Raw genomic sequence first — 14,040 nt, forward strand, 5'->3', positions numbered from 1 at the left:
AAACCATGTCGAGTTTTTAAAACAAACGCATATATATATTAAGTGTCCTGCACACAGAGTCCAAAACTGGCTGCGTCAGATTTTGAAATAGAACCTGTTCTATTTTCTGCATTTGACGAATGCGTTAAAAATCAGCCCAACCAATCAGAGCGCTGGTGTCCCGGTTACGTACCAAACAAACGAGCATTAAGACAGGGGGCTGAGCAACTCGTCTTATTCGTAGCAGATCACAAAAGCTTAAAACATAACCAACACGCTGAAAACTAAAATGCAGAGTATAAAGAAAACATATTCCCTTTTACTGACAGGAGCAACATGCAGAAGCAGAGCCTCAAACACCCCCAGTGACCCTCGGAAACACTGCTAAACTGCCCTTGTTTTTCTGGAGACTGGGGGGGCGATCATGGTGGGGTTTAGTTGCAGTGTTTAAAGTAAAATGATAAATTCATTGCGGAGACGAAAAAACACGTCAGACTTGGTGGGAAGACAATTTTACTTGGTGTGAAAAGAAACAGATGTAATAGCAAATGTAACAGCATTGAATAAGTAACGTGAGTTTAACGCCCCTCTGAACTGGGCACTGAGAGCCAGATGAAACAATCTTCATATTTAATACACCAAACAGTTAAAGACTGACACTACACATTTATAAAGATGTCTAAATGACATAACAAAATCTTTTGATTACAAAATGAGTCATTTTATTTTTGCTTTGTAGGAGAAGTGCGTATGTTATGTTTCTTTTACTTTTATTTAAATGTCTCCAATTGTTAAATATTTAACACCCATTAGACAATGGTTTGGAGTTGACTAAAATAATTTATTGGAGGGTGTTTTTTTAAAGCTTTGCCAAATGCCCTAAATGTTTATGCTCACTCAGTATTTTCATTAATTAAAATGAGCTTTTCTGCCATTGCTTATTTTTTAAACCATGCCACAGTTAGGTGTGTAATAAATTGTGTTTTAATTATATTAGTGATGTGTTGCATTTTCTGAGACATATGTCTTTCCAGCTGTATGGGCTGTTATCACACCGTTTGATCCAGAGATATTTGGAGTCAGGTGTCACAAAAGGTTCCCTCAGCGTAACCTGTTCCCGCTCACCTAGATACGGTTACAGTGTCTGTTACCCAGCCAACAGTGGACGGGACTCTGAAAAATTGATGCTCTCCAAAAGGAACAACAAGGCTGTCCGTGTGTGTTGTGTTGTTTTATTTAATTTTTTTAAATGTTCTTCTTTCCCTCAGTCCCATTAAAAAAAAAGGGCAAAGGTCAAATGGCCCCCCCTTTAATTGAAGTTTTAAGCTTTAATACTTTACAAAATCCTTCATTTGTTTATGGAGTAACATAAAATTTTGATCTGTGAGGGCAAACATTTGTAAAACACTGAAATGGTAGTTTTTAGCCAGTTCAAACCAATTCAAAAATAGTTTATGAAATATTAAAAAATCAGCTAGGAAAAGCTTGGTGTCAAATTGTTTCACTCTGGAAATTTGGTAATGCTGGTGTGTGTGAGGTGTTCTCAGAAATCTCACCAGCTTAGTATATTTGTACAAGGACATAGAGGGAGGGAGACTCAGCTTGTCACCTTGAGTGCATTCTGTAGTGTAGGAAAAGGGAGTTGATTGTTTATGAACACTGCTAGGTTAGCTGCATTTTATACAAATGACAAATATTCACATTCCGTCAATGAACTGAAATCGCTCTTGTGTAGTGACTCTTTTTGTTTTTTTTTTTGTTTTTTTTTTTTATGAGAAGGCTGTAGCCGCCATGATAGTGAGATTTTGCCCTGATTTTTCTCCTTCTGGTGAAGCTAGGATCTTGTGCAAATGCATTTGCTCTCATCCTCTCTCCCTCTCTCCTTCCTTCCCTCCCCTCCTTCTGCCTCTGTGCTGTCTTATGACTGAAGACACATGACCGGCACCCAAGCTCCTTACAGCAGCTGTGTGTGTGTAGGGAGAGAGGGAGAGAGAAAATGTGTTGTGTTCATGGCCCTCTGAAAAAGGTATTTTTCAGTGTGCTGTTTTATATTAGCTGTAAAGATACTGCCCTTAAAATCCCAACCTGTATTAACACTTTAACAAATTTTGTGTGTTAGTTCAAGTGTTTTCAGGGCTTTATTCCAGTTCAGACACGACTGAAAGGCCACAGCTGTTATCTTTAGTATGTAACTGATCACTATATTGTGCTGGCCCTCAGGCTTGATGACTAAGTAGAATTGTGAACAGCGCACTGCATGTGTCATCTATAAGGTCCATTTTAATCAACTTCATCAGAGCATTAAAGGTAAAAGTAAATTTCATCCCTCTCCAGTTGCTCATAAGTGTAAACAGAATACACAAATATATTATGTTTATTATCCCAAAAATATTACGATATTACACCATTCTTTTTAGAGTTAGCTGCTATTCTTTAATTAATTCATTCATTCATTTTCTGTAACAGCTTTATTCAGGTCAGGGTAGAAGTGGGCCGGGAGCCTACCCACAAAGACTGGAACACACACTCACACATTCCATCACACCTATATTATATTTGTATAATTAGCCTACCTACCAACGTGTGGGAATAACGTGAGCAACTGGAGGAAACCCACACAGACAAAGGGCTCACATTCTCATTGATAGTGACCTTAGGTTTTGAATTCACAACCCCAGGGCCCTGGAACTGTTTAACAGTGAAACTACGTGTTGTGCCACCAGACTTCGCGAGTTAGCCATTAATCTTAAACAATGTTTGACACAGTTATTTCAGTCCGAAAAAGCAGGACATTTAGACAATGCTGGAATAGGACACTAAAATGCCTTTTTCCATTTTAGTTCATTTGGAACATTCCACAAGTAAATTTAAAAGCAAAAAAAAAAAAAAATACATTTTCTTTTTGATATTCCAGGTTGATAAAGATATATTGATGTCTTTAAAGACAGCATTGATATGTTTATGTGTGTATGTATTTGTGTGTACACAGTAAAAAGATCAAATAAACCTCAGTATGACACATTCTGATTACACCTTTCGTAGGGGAAGGCTTTAACCACTACGGTTTGTAAGACTATAAACAAAATGAATCACAGACAAAGATAAACCTATTAATGAACATTCGCACAAACTTAGGCCAGAAATATTCTGAAGTATATTGTAACCTCCCAATGTTTCAGTCTACATATATTTTGGGATTAACTCAAAACGTGTTGTCATTGCAGTATCTTGTAATCTGTTTCTGATCTAGCTTTTTGCATAAAGTAACTGGAAGATTTGTCTGCTGTCGTAAATGGTGTGCCTGGTGAAAAGTGTACTGTCGTTCCTCTCTTTTAACTGATGAATCTCAAAAGTTATTTCCACATAATTTGTTGGGAAACTTAAATCCTCAAGCCACAAAGAGGAAATGAAACATTCCCTCATCAGTAATGTCATCAATCAATGTTGGTCTTTTTTGCCCCACTTTTTATCTCTTGGTTATGTTTTACATCATGCCTTCAATGTCTTTCCACAGGCCAAATACATTTCCACGTGTATCGATGAGATCAAGCAGGAGCTCAAGCAAGACAACATTGCTGTTAAAGCCAATGCAGTCTGCAAACTCACCTATGTAAGGCTACCAATCCAACTTACATGTGTCTGCATACTGAATTTCAGATAAAAAGATCCACTCATATCTGCTTGTGTCACTGCAGATTTGCTGGTGTTTATTATGTTATTACACCCTTATTTTTGCTCAGTTGTTTGACTTCTGCTTTTAGCTTCAAATGCTGGGCTATGATGTCAGCTGGGCGGCATTCAACATCGTGGAGGTGATGAGCTCATCCAAATTCACCTTCAAGGTGAGAGAGTAGGAATACAGCTAAATCATTCCTCACACTGAAATCTATATAAAATTTATTATCTCTGTCAAATATATTGTATTTCTAAAATGCTGATGTTGTTTGAAGGAAGTAAAATATTAATAAGATGTTTGCTGCTGAAGCAATTTTAAGTAATATTGGGTTATTTCTTTGGTCAAATCCATTCTAAAAATGTCAATTGGTCAAGTGATAAATATGGTGTTATAGGGTCGATATGTTATGAAAGGATTTGTTTTTTATTTATTTTTTTTTTTCCTCTCTCAGCGAATTGGCTACCTAGCTGCCTCGCAGTGCTTTCATGAAGGCACTGATGTTATTATGCTGACAACCAATCAGATCCGCAAGGTAAGGTGTTCCATATTTTATTTAAATTTTTTCCTTTTTTTTTTCCTCTCCTCTCTTTCTTAAATTTTCATAGAGTAATGGTGGGCTGTACTGCCTGGACCCCAGTTTGAGTTCATTTGGTGCTCTTCACCATCTGTGGCTGCAGGTTCACGAGCACACTATTGGCTGTACACTCATTAGCTGTGAAGAACAGCAGGGTTCTTCTCTTGCATTGATCTCAGGGATGTACTAGCCAATCTGGGCATCTGTTTGCTCTCACAGATTTAATAGGTCTGTTAGTCCTTATTTTCTATGGACACCAAAGCTCAGCAATGCTGCATGGCAGATGCTGGCTTACTGTGAAAGGGGAATAGGGCCTTTTAAAAGTGTTTGATATTTAAATATCAAAGGTGATTGATATTATGAATCAATTTATATATAAAAAGTTAATGAAAGAGGCAGTTCCTTGTAGGGATATACATGGTTACACCCATGGTAACTGTGTTAACATTTTATTGAACATTTTATTACAATTATTTAAATTTTGTTAGTACAAATATATTATCTTATATTTTCCTACTGCAAGAAACAGTGTTTTAGGGTGCGTGCATTATCAAGAATGTGGCTGAGAATGTATATGTAACATGGTTGAGTTGGGTTTAATGCACAAATAAGACAATATTAGCTGTATCCCACCAGTTTCTGTGCTTTTGTGTGGCTTTTTTGCTATGACATGGAGAAAAAAATATAATTCTCTCTCTTAAACCAGGATCTCAGTAGTCCGAATCAGTATGATACCGGTGTGGCTCTGACTGGCCTTTCCTGCTTTGTGACCCCTGATCTGGCCCGTGACCTCGCAAATGACATTATGACTCTGGTGAGCTTTGTTATAAATGTATCCTGTAGGATTATGAAAACATTTATGAATGTCCTGCATTCTCCTTAACCCCTCCCACCCTCCCTTACTCATTTGTGATGATTTGAAAATATCCTGTTTCCCTCAGTTGCTTTCTGGTTCCGTTATACACACACCACCTTTTTTTTTTTTCTTTCGCATGGTCATTCACTCTGTGTCTCTATTTATCTCAGATGTCTCACACTAAACCATACATCAGGAAGAAGGCTGTGCTGATCATGTATAAAGTTTTTCTGAAATATCCGGAGTCCCTGCGTCCAGCTTTTCCTCGCCTCAAAGAGAAACTGGAGGATCCTGACCCAGGTTAGAATGCTGTTAAAAATATACTGAATGCATATGTGACATAACACCCTATAAAAACAAGACAAGTTTTTAACCAAATATAAAAGTAGTTTGTTGTTATTATTAGCTCTTTTAATGCACCATTTTCAAAATGTAAAGATAAATGCACAGCATTTATGTAACAGCTTCATTCTGATCAGGGCCTAGAACCTAAAATGCAACAGATTTAAAAAGCCAAATTTGTGCTAGATTTAAGAATTGTTGACAAAAATTAATGCAGTAATTTCATTTTACTAAATCACATCAACAGGAGTAATTATATTCTGGTCGTAATGAAACATGTATCTGGTCTATGCTCTTTAAATGCTGACAGTTCAGAAAAGTGTGATGTAATGCAGTAATAAATACTGTCATATTTCACTGTACAGGAGTGCAGTCAGCAGCAGTTAATGTCATCTGTGAGCTCGCTAGAAGGAACCCCAAAAACTACCTGTCTCTGGCCCCCCTCTTCTTCAAGCTCATGACCTCCTCCACTAACAACTGGGTCCTCATCAAGATCATCAAGCTGGTAAGATGAGGACAGAATACTCTTTTTGTACGCACATGTTTGTTGTGTATGTGAGTCTCCAGGGATAATTTGTATTTTTTTATCAGTTTGGTGCCCTCACCCCACTGGAGCCTCGTCTAGGAAAGAAGCTGATTGAACCCTTAACAAACCTCATCCACAGGTTAGATTTATCAGTACTACTTAAATGACAGCAAATATTTTTTGTTGAGATTTGGAAGATGGCCAAAACATCCTATTTTTCTTTTTGTTCCCATTCCAGTACCTCAGCTATGTCACTCTTGTACGAATGTGTCAACACAGTGATAGCAGGTCAGTACTCACTCTGTGCAGTGGTTCACATTCAGATAGAATGTTGAATGATGATTGTTTTTATTAATTTCTATCTGTCTTTGTTATATGCAGTGCTGATTTCTCTTTCCTCTGGGATGCCCAACCACAGTGCTAGTATTCAGGTGGGTCTTAGTGCTTTGCATTCTTGACCACAATGTGCTTCTTTTTCCTCAAGAGGTCATCCCTTTCCACTCCAGACAAATAAGAATAGACTTTGTCATTCCCTGCAATATTTCTTGGTCAACTGAATGTAATTATTTTCATTGGCATGTGATTGTCATCCACCTTTTAAGTAGGTTTGTTAATCTCCTTATTTAGGAACTGCTTACTACTATTGATGCAGTTGTGTTCCTTTGAAATTTACATGCAGTATCTGATTCCTACACTTATTCTGAGAAAGATGTTCAGGAACAGGAGCTAGTATGGAAAGGTCTTCAATATGCTTATAATGATTTTTTTTCTCTCTCTGTATCTGTCTGTCTGTTTCTTTTCCCTTTTTTTATTTATTCTTTCTTCTGGTCTTTCTTTCTGGGTCTCTCTGCTGTGTACAGCTCTGTGTGCAGAAACTGCGAATCCTGATTGAAGACTCGGACCAGAACTGTGAGCCTTCTGTCAATGCCTGCAGTGTGTCATTCTCTCATTGTCTGTGTGTTTCTGTGTTAGCCGACAGCCCCTGCCACAATCCCTTAAAGATGGAGGACCTGGCCACCTCCATCCTGGATAACTCGAAGTTGCCTCTGTGCTTCTTTAGACAATGTTTTCAAGTATTTGAAAATAAGAAATTATGGAAATATAAAATTTGTAGTGGCAAAATATTTATTTACATATTATAAATTGATATAAATTTTCTTGCTTTATAAGTGAAGCCTTGGCATTTCCAAACCACATAAGTTCAGCTGTCTCAGAGCTTTATCACTGGAATAGGAGGGTTCGAGTTATCAGGCAAGCAGTGAGTGCAGTGTGTAGAGTTAGTTTTACAACGCATAGATTTCTGTGTAGTGTTTATTGGTGATTGCATCAATTAATATTCTGCTTAATATTATTGCATTTATATTACTGCATATGTCTAACATAAAGACAGCAAACTTTGTTGTCTTTCATCATAAAAATGGCAGCTCTTGTGTATTATAATATTGATTCCAGGTTCAGTTTCAGCTTTGCTCTGTTGTTGGTATTGGGGCTTTTTGTGAATCTTATACCCATCAGATGTAGAGGTTCTACACACCTTGTCACCCTTATAAGAAAATGAACAACTAGAGAAAATTACTGAGACAATATACATCAGAAGGAAGGCTTGTAAAAAATCTTGCCATTACTAATGCCTGATTTCTCTGCACAACTCATCCTTCTGTTTTACAATTATTTTACATTACATTTGATCGTGGTTACATAAAAACACTTAGGCATGTAGTAGTTTGAATTATAACTAATCAAGATCTTGTTGAGTGGGGTGTGACAATGGCAGTGTATTGATTTCAGCAGCAGATTTCATGCACTGTTAGCTGGATGCAGTCTATAGTCTGGCTTTGAGTTTAGCATATGTGAAAAGTAAAATGTATGGCTAGCACTTATATTTTCCCCTTGTGGTTTAAACCTTATTCACTGAGTATGTAGGTGAGAAGTCTTAAGGCAAAAGCTTGCTTGATCATTCTGACTTTAAACACTCTTGACCAGCCTCAAGTTAGAACTTAAAGATTCAGCATTCCTGTAAATCTGACCAGTGGTCAGACATGTAATGCCTCTGTGCTGAGAAAATAGGACCAAATCTCAAATATCTGTGTATAGTGTTTATGTTGTCTCGTGTGTGTGTGTTTGTATTTTCCCCATGTTTGTGTTTATATGGATTTAGAACTATTGCAGTACTCCTCTATATCAGCTTTTGTAATCTTAGTTGTGAACTTGATCCAGGGTTTAACACTCTCTGTAATGTGAACTTTACAAACATGTTCAAAAAAATGAAGAATTTGGAGTCTAGGACTTACACTAGCATCAATTTCTATCCCACATACTGTACTCAACATGTTCTTAAATCTACAACACAACATGAAGTGTTAGAAATTGGACAGATATCTTCTTCAGTAAACTAGAATGCAGGCTAGTCACTAGCTAGAATGTCCCTCACTGTCTGAGTGTCTCATTGCAGTGAAATACTTGGGTTTGTTGGCCATGTCCAAGATCCTGAAAACACACCCAAAGTCTGTGCAGTCTCATAAGGACCTCATTCTGCAGTGTTTGGACGACAAAGACGAGTCCATCCGACTTAGGGCCCTGGATTTACTATATGGCATGGTATAGTAATTGTTTATGCTCTTAATTATATCTTAACAATTCTTATTGACAAGCTCTTGGATTTCATAATTATGCATATTGATCTTTTACATGTTTTACATGATCTTTTAGATGCATCTAAATAGCTGTCTATATTATTTTTATTTGTGCATTTATTTATTTATACATCTATATATTTGTTCTCCATAGTGAATTATTACATTAAATTATGTCATTTAAATTATATTAAGAGCAATTTTTTTTTAATACATTATTTTCTTTTCTGTGCATTGGACCATCTGTGTAGGTCTCTAAGAAGAACCTGATGGAGATTGTGAAAAAGTTAATGTTACATGTAGACAAGGCTGAAGGCACCACCTACAGGGATGAGCTGCTTACCAAAATCATTGACATCTGCAGCCAGAGCAACTATCAGTACATCACAAATTTTGAATGGTAAGCAGATTGTTCATAAGCTATAAATGTATCCAGTATTTTTGTTCAATTTAATGAGTAGCTCATTGTTACCAGTTCTGCCCTTGATAGATTAATTTGGGCATTCGAGACTTAAACAGACCCACTCACTCTATCTCTCTCTCTCTCTCTCTCTACTTTCTCTCTTTTCAGGTATATTAGCATCCTGGTGGAATTAACACGATTGGAAGGCACACGACATGGTCATCTAATCGCCTCTCAGATGCTTGATGTGGCCATTCGTGTGAAAGCTATTCGAGCCTTTGCTGTGGCTCAGATGGCAATGCTGCTGGACAATGCTCACCTGCTCACAGGCAACATGCAGCGCAATGGAATCTGTGAGGTCCTCTATGCTGCTGCTTGGATCTGCGGAGAGTTCTCAGAGTATGTCAAACTGTGAAATATAAACTGGCAAATATAAACATCACAAAGGTTTGATAAGAATGACAGATTTTTTTTTTACATATGTCATTGCTTTTAAGGCAAGTTATTTAAAATTTAAGAGCTCAGAACTTTGTTAGGGATGCACACTATTGTCAGAACTTTTATTAATTATTTAATGGCCAAAGACTTATGTGGGTTTTTTTTTTAATGACATTTGAGTTTGTATTTGTACTACAGAAACTCCTTTTACATCTCTTTGGTACTATTCTGTGTTATTTTGCAATGAATTAGATATTTGTATTTAGTCGGTTAGTGTCTTGTTTTACAGTTGTTACTGTGATATTCCTTGCTCAGGCACCTGGAGGATCCAATGCAGACACTTGAGGCCATGTTGAGGCCCAAAGTGGCCACCCTGCCTGGTCACATCCAGGCTGTGTATGTCCAGAATGCTGCAAAACTGTTTGCTACAGTACTGAGGAAGCATGAGGGGGCGACTGACAGTCAGGCAGCACAGGAGACCAGCCAGCTTCTCATTGAGAGATTGCCTCTTTTTGTTCAGAGTGCTAACCTGGAAGTTCAGGAGAGGGTAAGGATTGAAACTTACTCAATAATTAATCTTTAATAAAATAAAGTGAAATTTGTCAACACATTTTTTAATCAAACATGTACAATTATTTATTTATTAAATTTTTAAATGGCAGAATGCTTTGTTACAATTGAATGCATGTGCCAACAACCAATGAGTGTGTGTGTATATAACAAATAATATACATATCCAGTATCAAAATACCTTCAGTGTTTCCAACTTACATGCATTCTTGATAAATAGTGCTACAGTAGTTCACTATCCCTCACTCTCCTTCATACACCATGTGGAATTACCTACAATAGTTTGTCTTGGGTGCCAGCAATGTTGTGTTTAAAACCATTTAAAAGGCAGATTTAAATGAGTGCTTCAGTTTGAATATATGAAGAAAATGCTTTAATTTAATAACTTCTATCTCAGTTGCTGATATCCAAATTCAATAATTTGATGCCACTTTCCTGCCCCCTGCAGGCGTCTTGTATCCTGCAGCTAGTGAAATACATCCAGAAGTTGCAGCAGAAGGATGTGGAGGTAGCTGAAGAGGTGTCGGCACTGTTTGCAGGAGAGCTCAATCCTGTGGCCCCTAAAGCCCAGAAGAAGGTGCCTGTGCCTGAAGGGTAAGTCTGGATGTCATATATATACTGCTCTTATACTAACCATCCAAACCAGAATATGAATGTTTTCTGTACTGCTAAATCAGTTTAGGAAATTAACCTGCAGTAACTAACTTAGTGGTCATACTATCAGTTGATGTTATAGAGAAGTAAATGTAGGCAATTCCTCATGTTTCTCCCCATGTTTCTCATCACTTCCTCATTTCAAGGTTACCTAGTGAAATGAACGCTGATTTGCTGTTTTGATATCTGTGTTGCAGTCTGGACCTTGATGCCTGGATCAATGAACCTCCTTCTGAGAGTGAGTCTGAAGATGAAAAGCCCAAAGCTGTGTTTGCTAAAGAAGAGCCTAAACACTCTAGACCACGCCACACTGAAGTAGACGAGAAGGAGCTGGCAAGGGTGTGTATATACAAACATATAGATGCATGCATTCACAGACAGTGTGATTCAACATAACAGGCCTATGATGCCCTTATCAGTCACTGTCAATCTCTCTGCAAATTGACAGTCTTCCTTAAACGAAATTATATGAATAATTTATTTTCTTTAAGCCATTTTTAGACAAGCTTTAATAAATCCAGCTTTAGAAATCTGTAGAAGTCATTTGTTATAATTTGCTAGGAGGTAAATATGTAGTATCTATACAGATGTATTAAAAGTGCTTATGCTTGTGCTTATAGAGCCAAAGTACATTATTCAAGGCTATGTTTGACTGTTCTAGTAGGTTGTCGTTAAGATAAATGTCAACCCACAGTTCTTTGCTCATGCCGGCTTTCATGCTAATCCTCCTTATACTTTCATTGGAAACAGAGGAGAGAAGTCAGGAAGCAGGAGCAGGCCAACAACCCCTTCTACATCAAATCCTCCCCATCATCTCAAAAGGTACACTTCATGCAAACATGGGGAGATTAAATGCTCTAATGGGTAATTTACAAGTGAACTGTGGGATATTTTAAAGTTCTTTCAGTTTTAGATCTTGTAAAATAAATAAATTGTTTATGCACAGGTATATCAGGACACGCCAGGTGTAGAACATATTCCTGTGGTGCAGATAGACCTCAGTGTGCCTCTCAAAGTCCCAGGTGAGCATGCTATAACTACCCCAATTATTCCTGATGGTTATTGTTTGGGAATGTACCCCTCCCCCTCCCCTCCCACTTCCTAAAAATGTCGTTTAATAGTAATGTAAAAAGAAAGGGGTTCTGTGAATGCAAACTGGACTGGAAAGATTGGGGGGCGCCTTCTTATACACACAGAAAATGAGCTGTGGCACCACCTGGGATCAAACTCTCAATCTCATGATGGGCTCAAAGCTTGAACAAAGCCCATTAAATTGTATCCAGCCATTTACCTATGTGAGCCTTAATACAGTGTTTAGGAAATTACTGGGACAGCTTCTAAATAGATGATGTTATCTTCTTAGGAAATATATTAAACTTTATATTAATCCTCAGAAACTGAATGCTTGATTTTGTTTAACTGAGCTAAAGATTTGTTTCATAAGTGAAGTCTTATGAGACTGTTGAAAACATTTATAGGAACATTTTTGTACATAATTAGGAATGAAAAAGGATGCTGGATGTTAATACTGAAGTTGCCACATTCTATTTACTGGGATTTTTCGTGAATGCGTGTTCGTGTACACACATACATCCTGCTATTATACTCTGTGAATGATACAAAGTCTGAACATTCATTCATTCATTCATTATCTGTAACCGCTTGTGCAGTTCAGGGTCGCGGTGGGTCCAGAGCCTACCTGGAATTATTGGGCGCAAGGCAGGAATGCACCCTGGAGGGGGCGCCAGTCCTTCACAGGGCAACACATTCACTCACACACACATACCTACGGACACTTTTGAGTCACCAATCCACCTACCAACGTGTGTTTTTGGACTGTGGGATTAAACCGGAGCACCCGGAGGAAACCCATGCGGACACGGGGAGAACACACCAACTCCTCATACAGTCACCCGGAGTGGGAATCGAACCCACAACCTCCAGGCCCCTGGAGCTGTGTGACTGTGACACTACCTGCTGCACCACTGTGCTGCCCTTGGTCAGTCCAGTCATTGTTTCCTTTTTTCTTTTCCTACTGTCACATGTTTTTCACAGGAATGCCCATGTCTGACCAGTACCTGAAACTGGAGGAGGAGCGTCGGCAGAAGGAAAAGGCTGAGAAGAAGAAAAAAGAGAAAAAAAAGAAGAGAGAAAAGCATGGGAAAGGCAAGAAGGGTGACTCGGGCCCTGAGAGTGAGGAAGATATAACACCTGCTCACCAAGTGGATATAGTCACAGAGGAAATGCCGGAGGTAAGGCCAGTAACTAGCACACTGTTCGCTATGTGTTTCTAAGGTGATATGACCTTCAATATAAGAGGAATTGTCCTGTATCTTGATGCTTGTACTGAAGAACTGTATCTTTTCACAGAATGCCTTACCAAGTGACGATGACGACAAAGACCCCAATGATCCACACAAAGCCCTGGATATAGACCTTGACAAGTATGTCAGCCTCATTATAGTCACCACTGTATGTTATCATTGTCATATCAAACGTACTAAACTGAATTTATTCTTATTTTATTCATAATTTTACCACAACACTTTTGTTCCCCTTTGTTCCTGTTATGACCAGGATGATATGCTTCTTGCTTAGTATTTATTTATTGGGGGAAATGACTATATATTCCAAGTGGAAGTTTAGTTTTACCTTTAGTTTTAATGTCTTCGAAAAACTCTCTCTGAACTTTAAATACAATGTCTCACTCTTGGAATTTGGGGCACCGCTGAAAATGGTCTTCAGCCAGCCTAACCTTCAACGCTCTTTGATCTGATTTTTCTTTCTGTCTCGTGCACACACAAACTCACATCTTTCTGCTAGTCTGCTTTCTGGCACTAACTGCAGGTGAGTAATACATTGTATGAGCCAGTGAGATGTCCAGTCCAATACCAAACCTTTGTACTTTTACTGTCTTTAACTGCAGTACTGTGGAAAATTCAAGGAAATACCATCCTTCATTTTTTTTTTTCTCCAGTCAAAATGGCAATTAACTGAAATTGAATCTTTTTTCACCTGCAAGAAAATAAATAAATATATGTATTTTGCATTAAAGAAAATGTAAGCATAAATTATACACATTTTCTACTGCACATACATAGCTATTACAAAGACAAACTATAGATCATAAACAAAGATTTATTTGTTGAAGCTTCTGTACACATTATTTTAATTTATTATAATATAATAAGCATATTTTATAATAACTATATTTAATAAAAGAAGGGTGGTGTTTTATTTTTACACAGCACTATGTCTGTAGATGTCTAGGTGATGGCTTTTGTACTTGAACCAAGAAATGTACCTGAGAAATGTGTCTGTGTTGCCAATAGAAAAGCACTCATTCCGGATGTTTAATTACCCATGCTTGGAAACCGTTTTGCATTAAA

General features: G+C 37.8%; 1 protein-coding gene across 2 annotated transcripts in view; it reads left to right on the forward strand.

Annotated features, from left to right (window-relative positions):
- The window catches only part of ap3d1 (adaptor related protein complex 3 subunit delta 1), a 28,229-nt gene that overhangs the window by 3,394 nt on the left and 10,795 nt on the right, over nt 1-14,040 (forward strand). For both annotated transcript variants that reach the window (XM_066647232.1, XM_066647233.1), the window contains exons 2-21: nt 3,494-3,589; nt 3,741-3,821; nt 4,107-4,187; nt 4,936-5,043; nt 5,256-5,385; nt 5,793-5,932; nt 6,019-6,092; nt 6,192-6,241; nt 6,335-6,384; nt 6,814-6,862; nt 8,406-8,551; nt 8,838-8,986; nt 9,158-9,388; nt 9,743-9,974; nt 10,446-10,591; nt 10,849-10,990; nt 11,402-11,473; nt 11,598-11,673; nt 12,707-12,903; nt 13,022-13,095. In XM_066647232.1, coding sequence (XP_066503329.1) covers nt 3,494-3,589; nt 3,741-3,821; nt 4,107-4,187; nt 4,936-5,043; nt 5,256-5,385; nt 5,793-5,932; nt 6,019-6,092; nt 6,192-6,241; nt 6,335-6,384; nt 6,814-6,862; nt 8,406-8,551; nt 8,838-8,986; nt 9,158-9,388; nt 9,743-9,974; nt 10,446-10,591; nt 10,849-10,990; nt 11,402-11,473; nt 11,598-11,673; nt 12,707-12,903; nt 13,022-13,095 — 2,324 coding nt within the window. The remainder of the gene's footprint in view (nt 1-3,493; nt 3,590-3,740; nt 3,822-4,106; nt 4,188-4,935; nt 5,044-5,255; nt 5,386-5,792; nt 5,933-6,018; nt 6,093-6,191; nt 6,242-6,334; nt 6,385-6,813; nt 6,863-8,405; nt 8,552-8,837; nt 8,987-9,157; nt 9,389-9,742; nt 9,975-10,445; nt 10,592-10,848; nt 10,991-11,401; nt 11,474-11,597; nt 11,674-12,706; nt 12,904-13,021; nt 13,096-14,040) is intronic.

Source organism: Hoplias malabaricus, chromosome 16 (genome assembly GCF_029633855.1).
Source record: "Hoplias malabaricus isolate fHopMal1 chromosome 16, fHopMal1.hap1, whole genome shotgun sequence".
Lineage (NCBI taxonomy): Eukaryota > Metazoa > Chordata > Actinopteri > Characiformes > Erythrinidae > Hoplias > Hoplias malabaricus.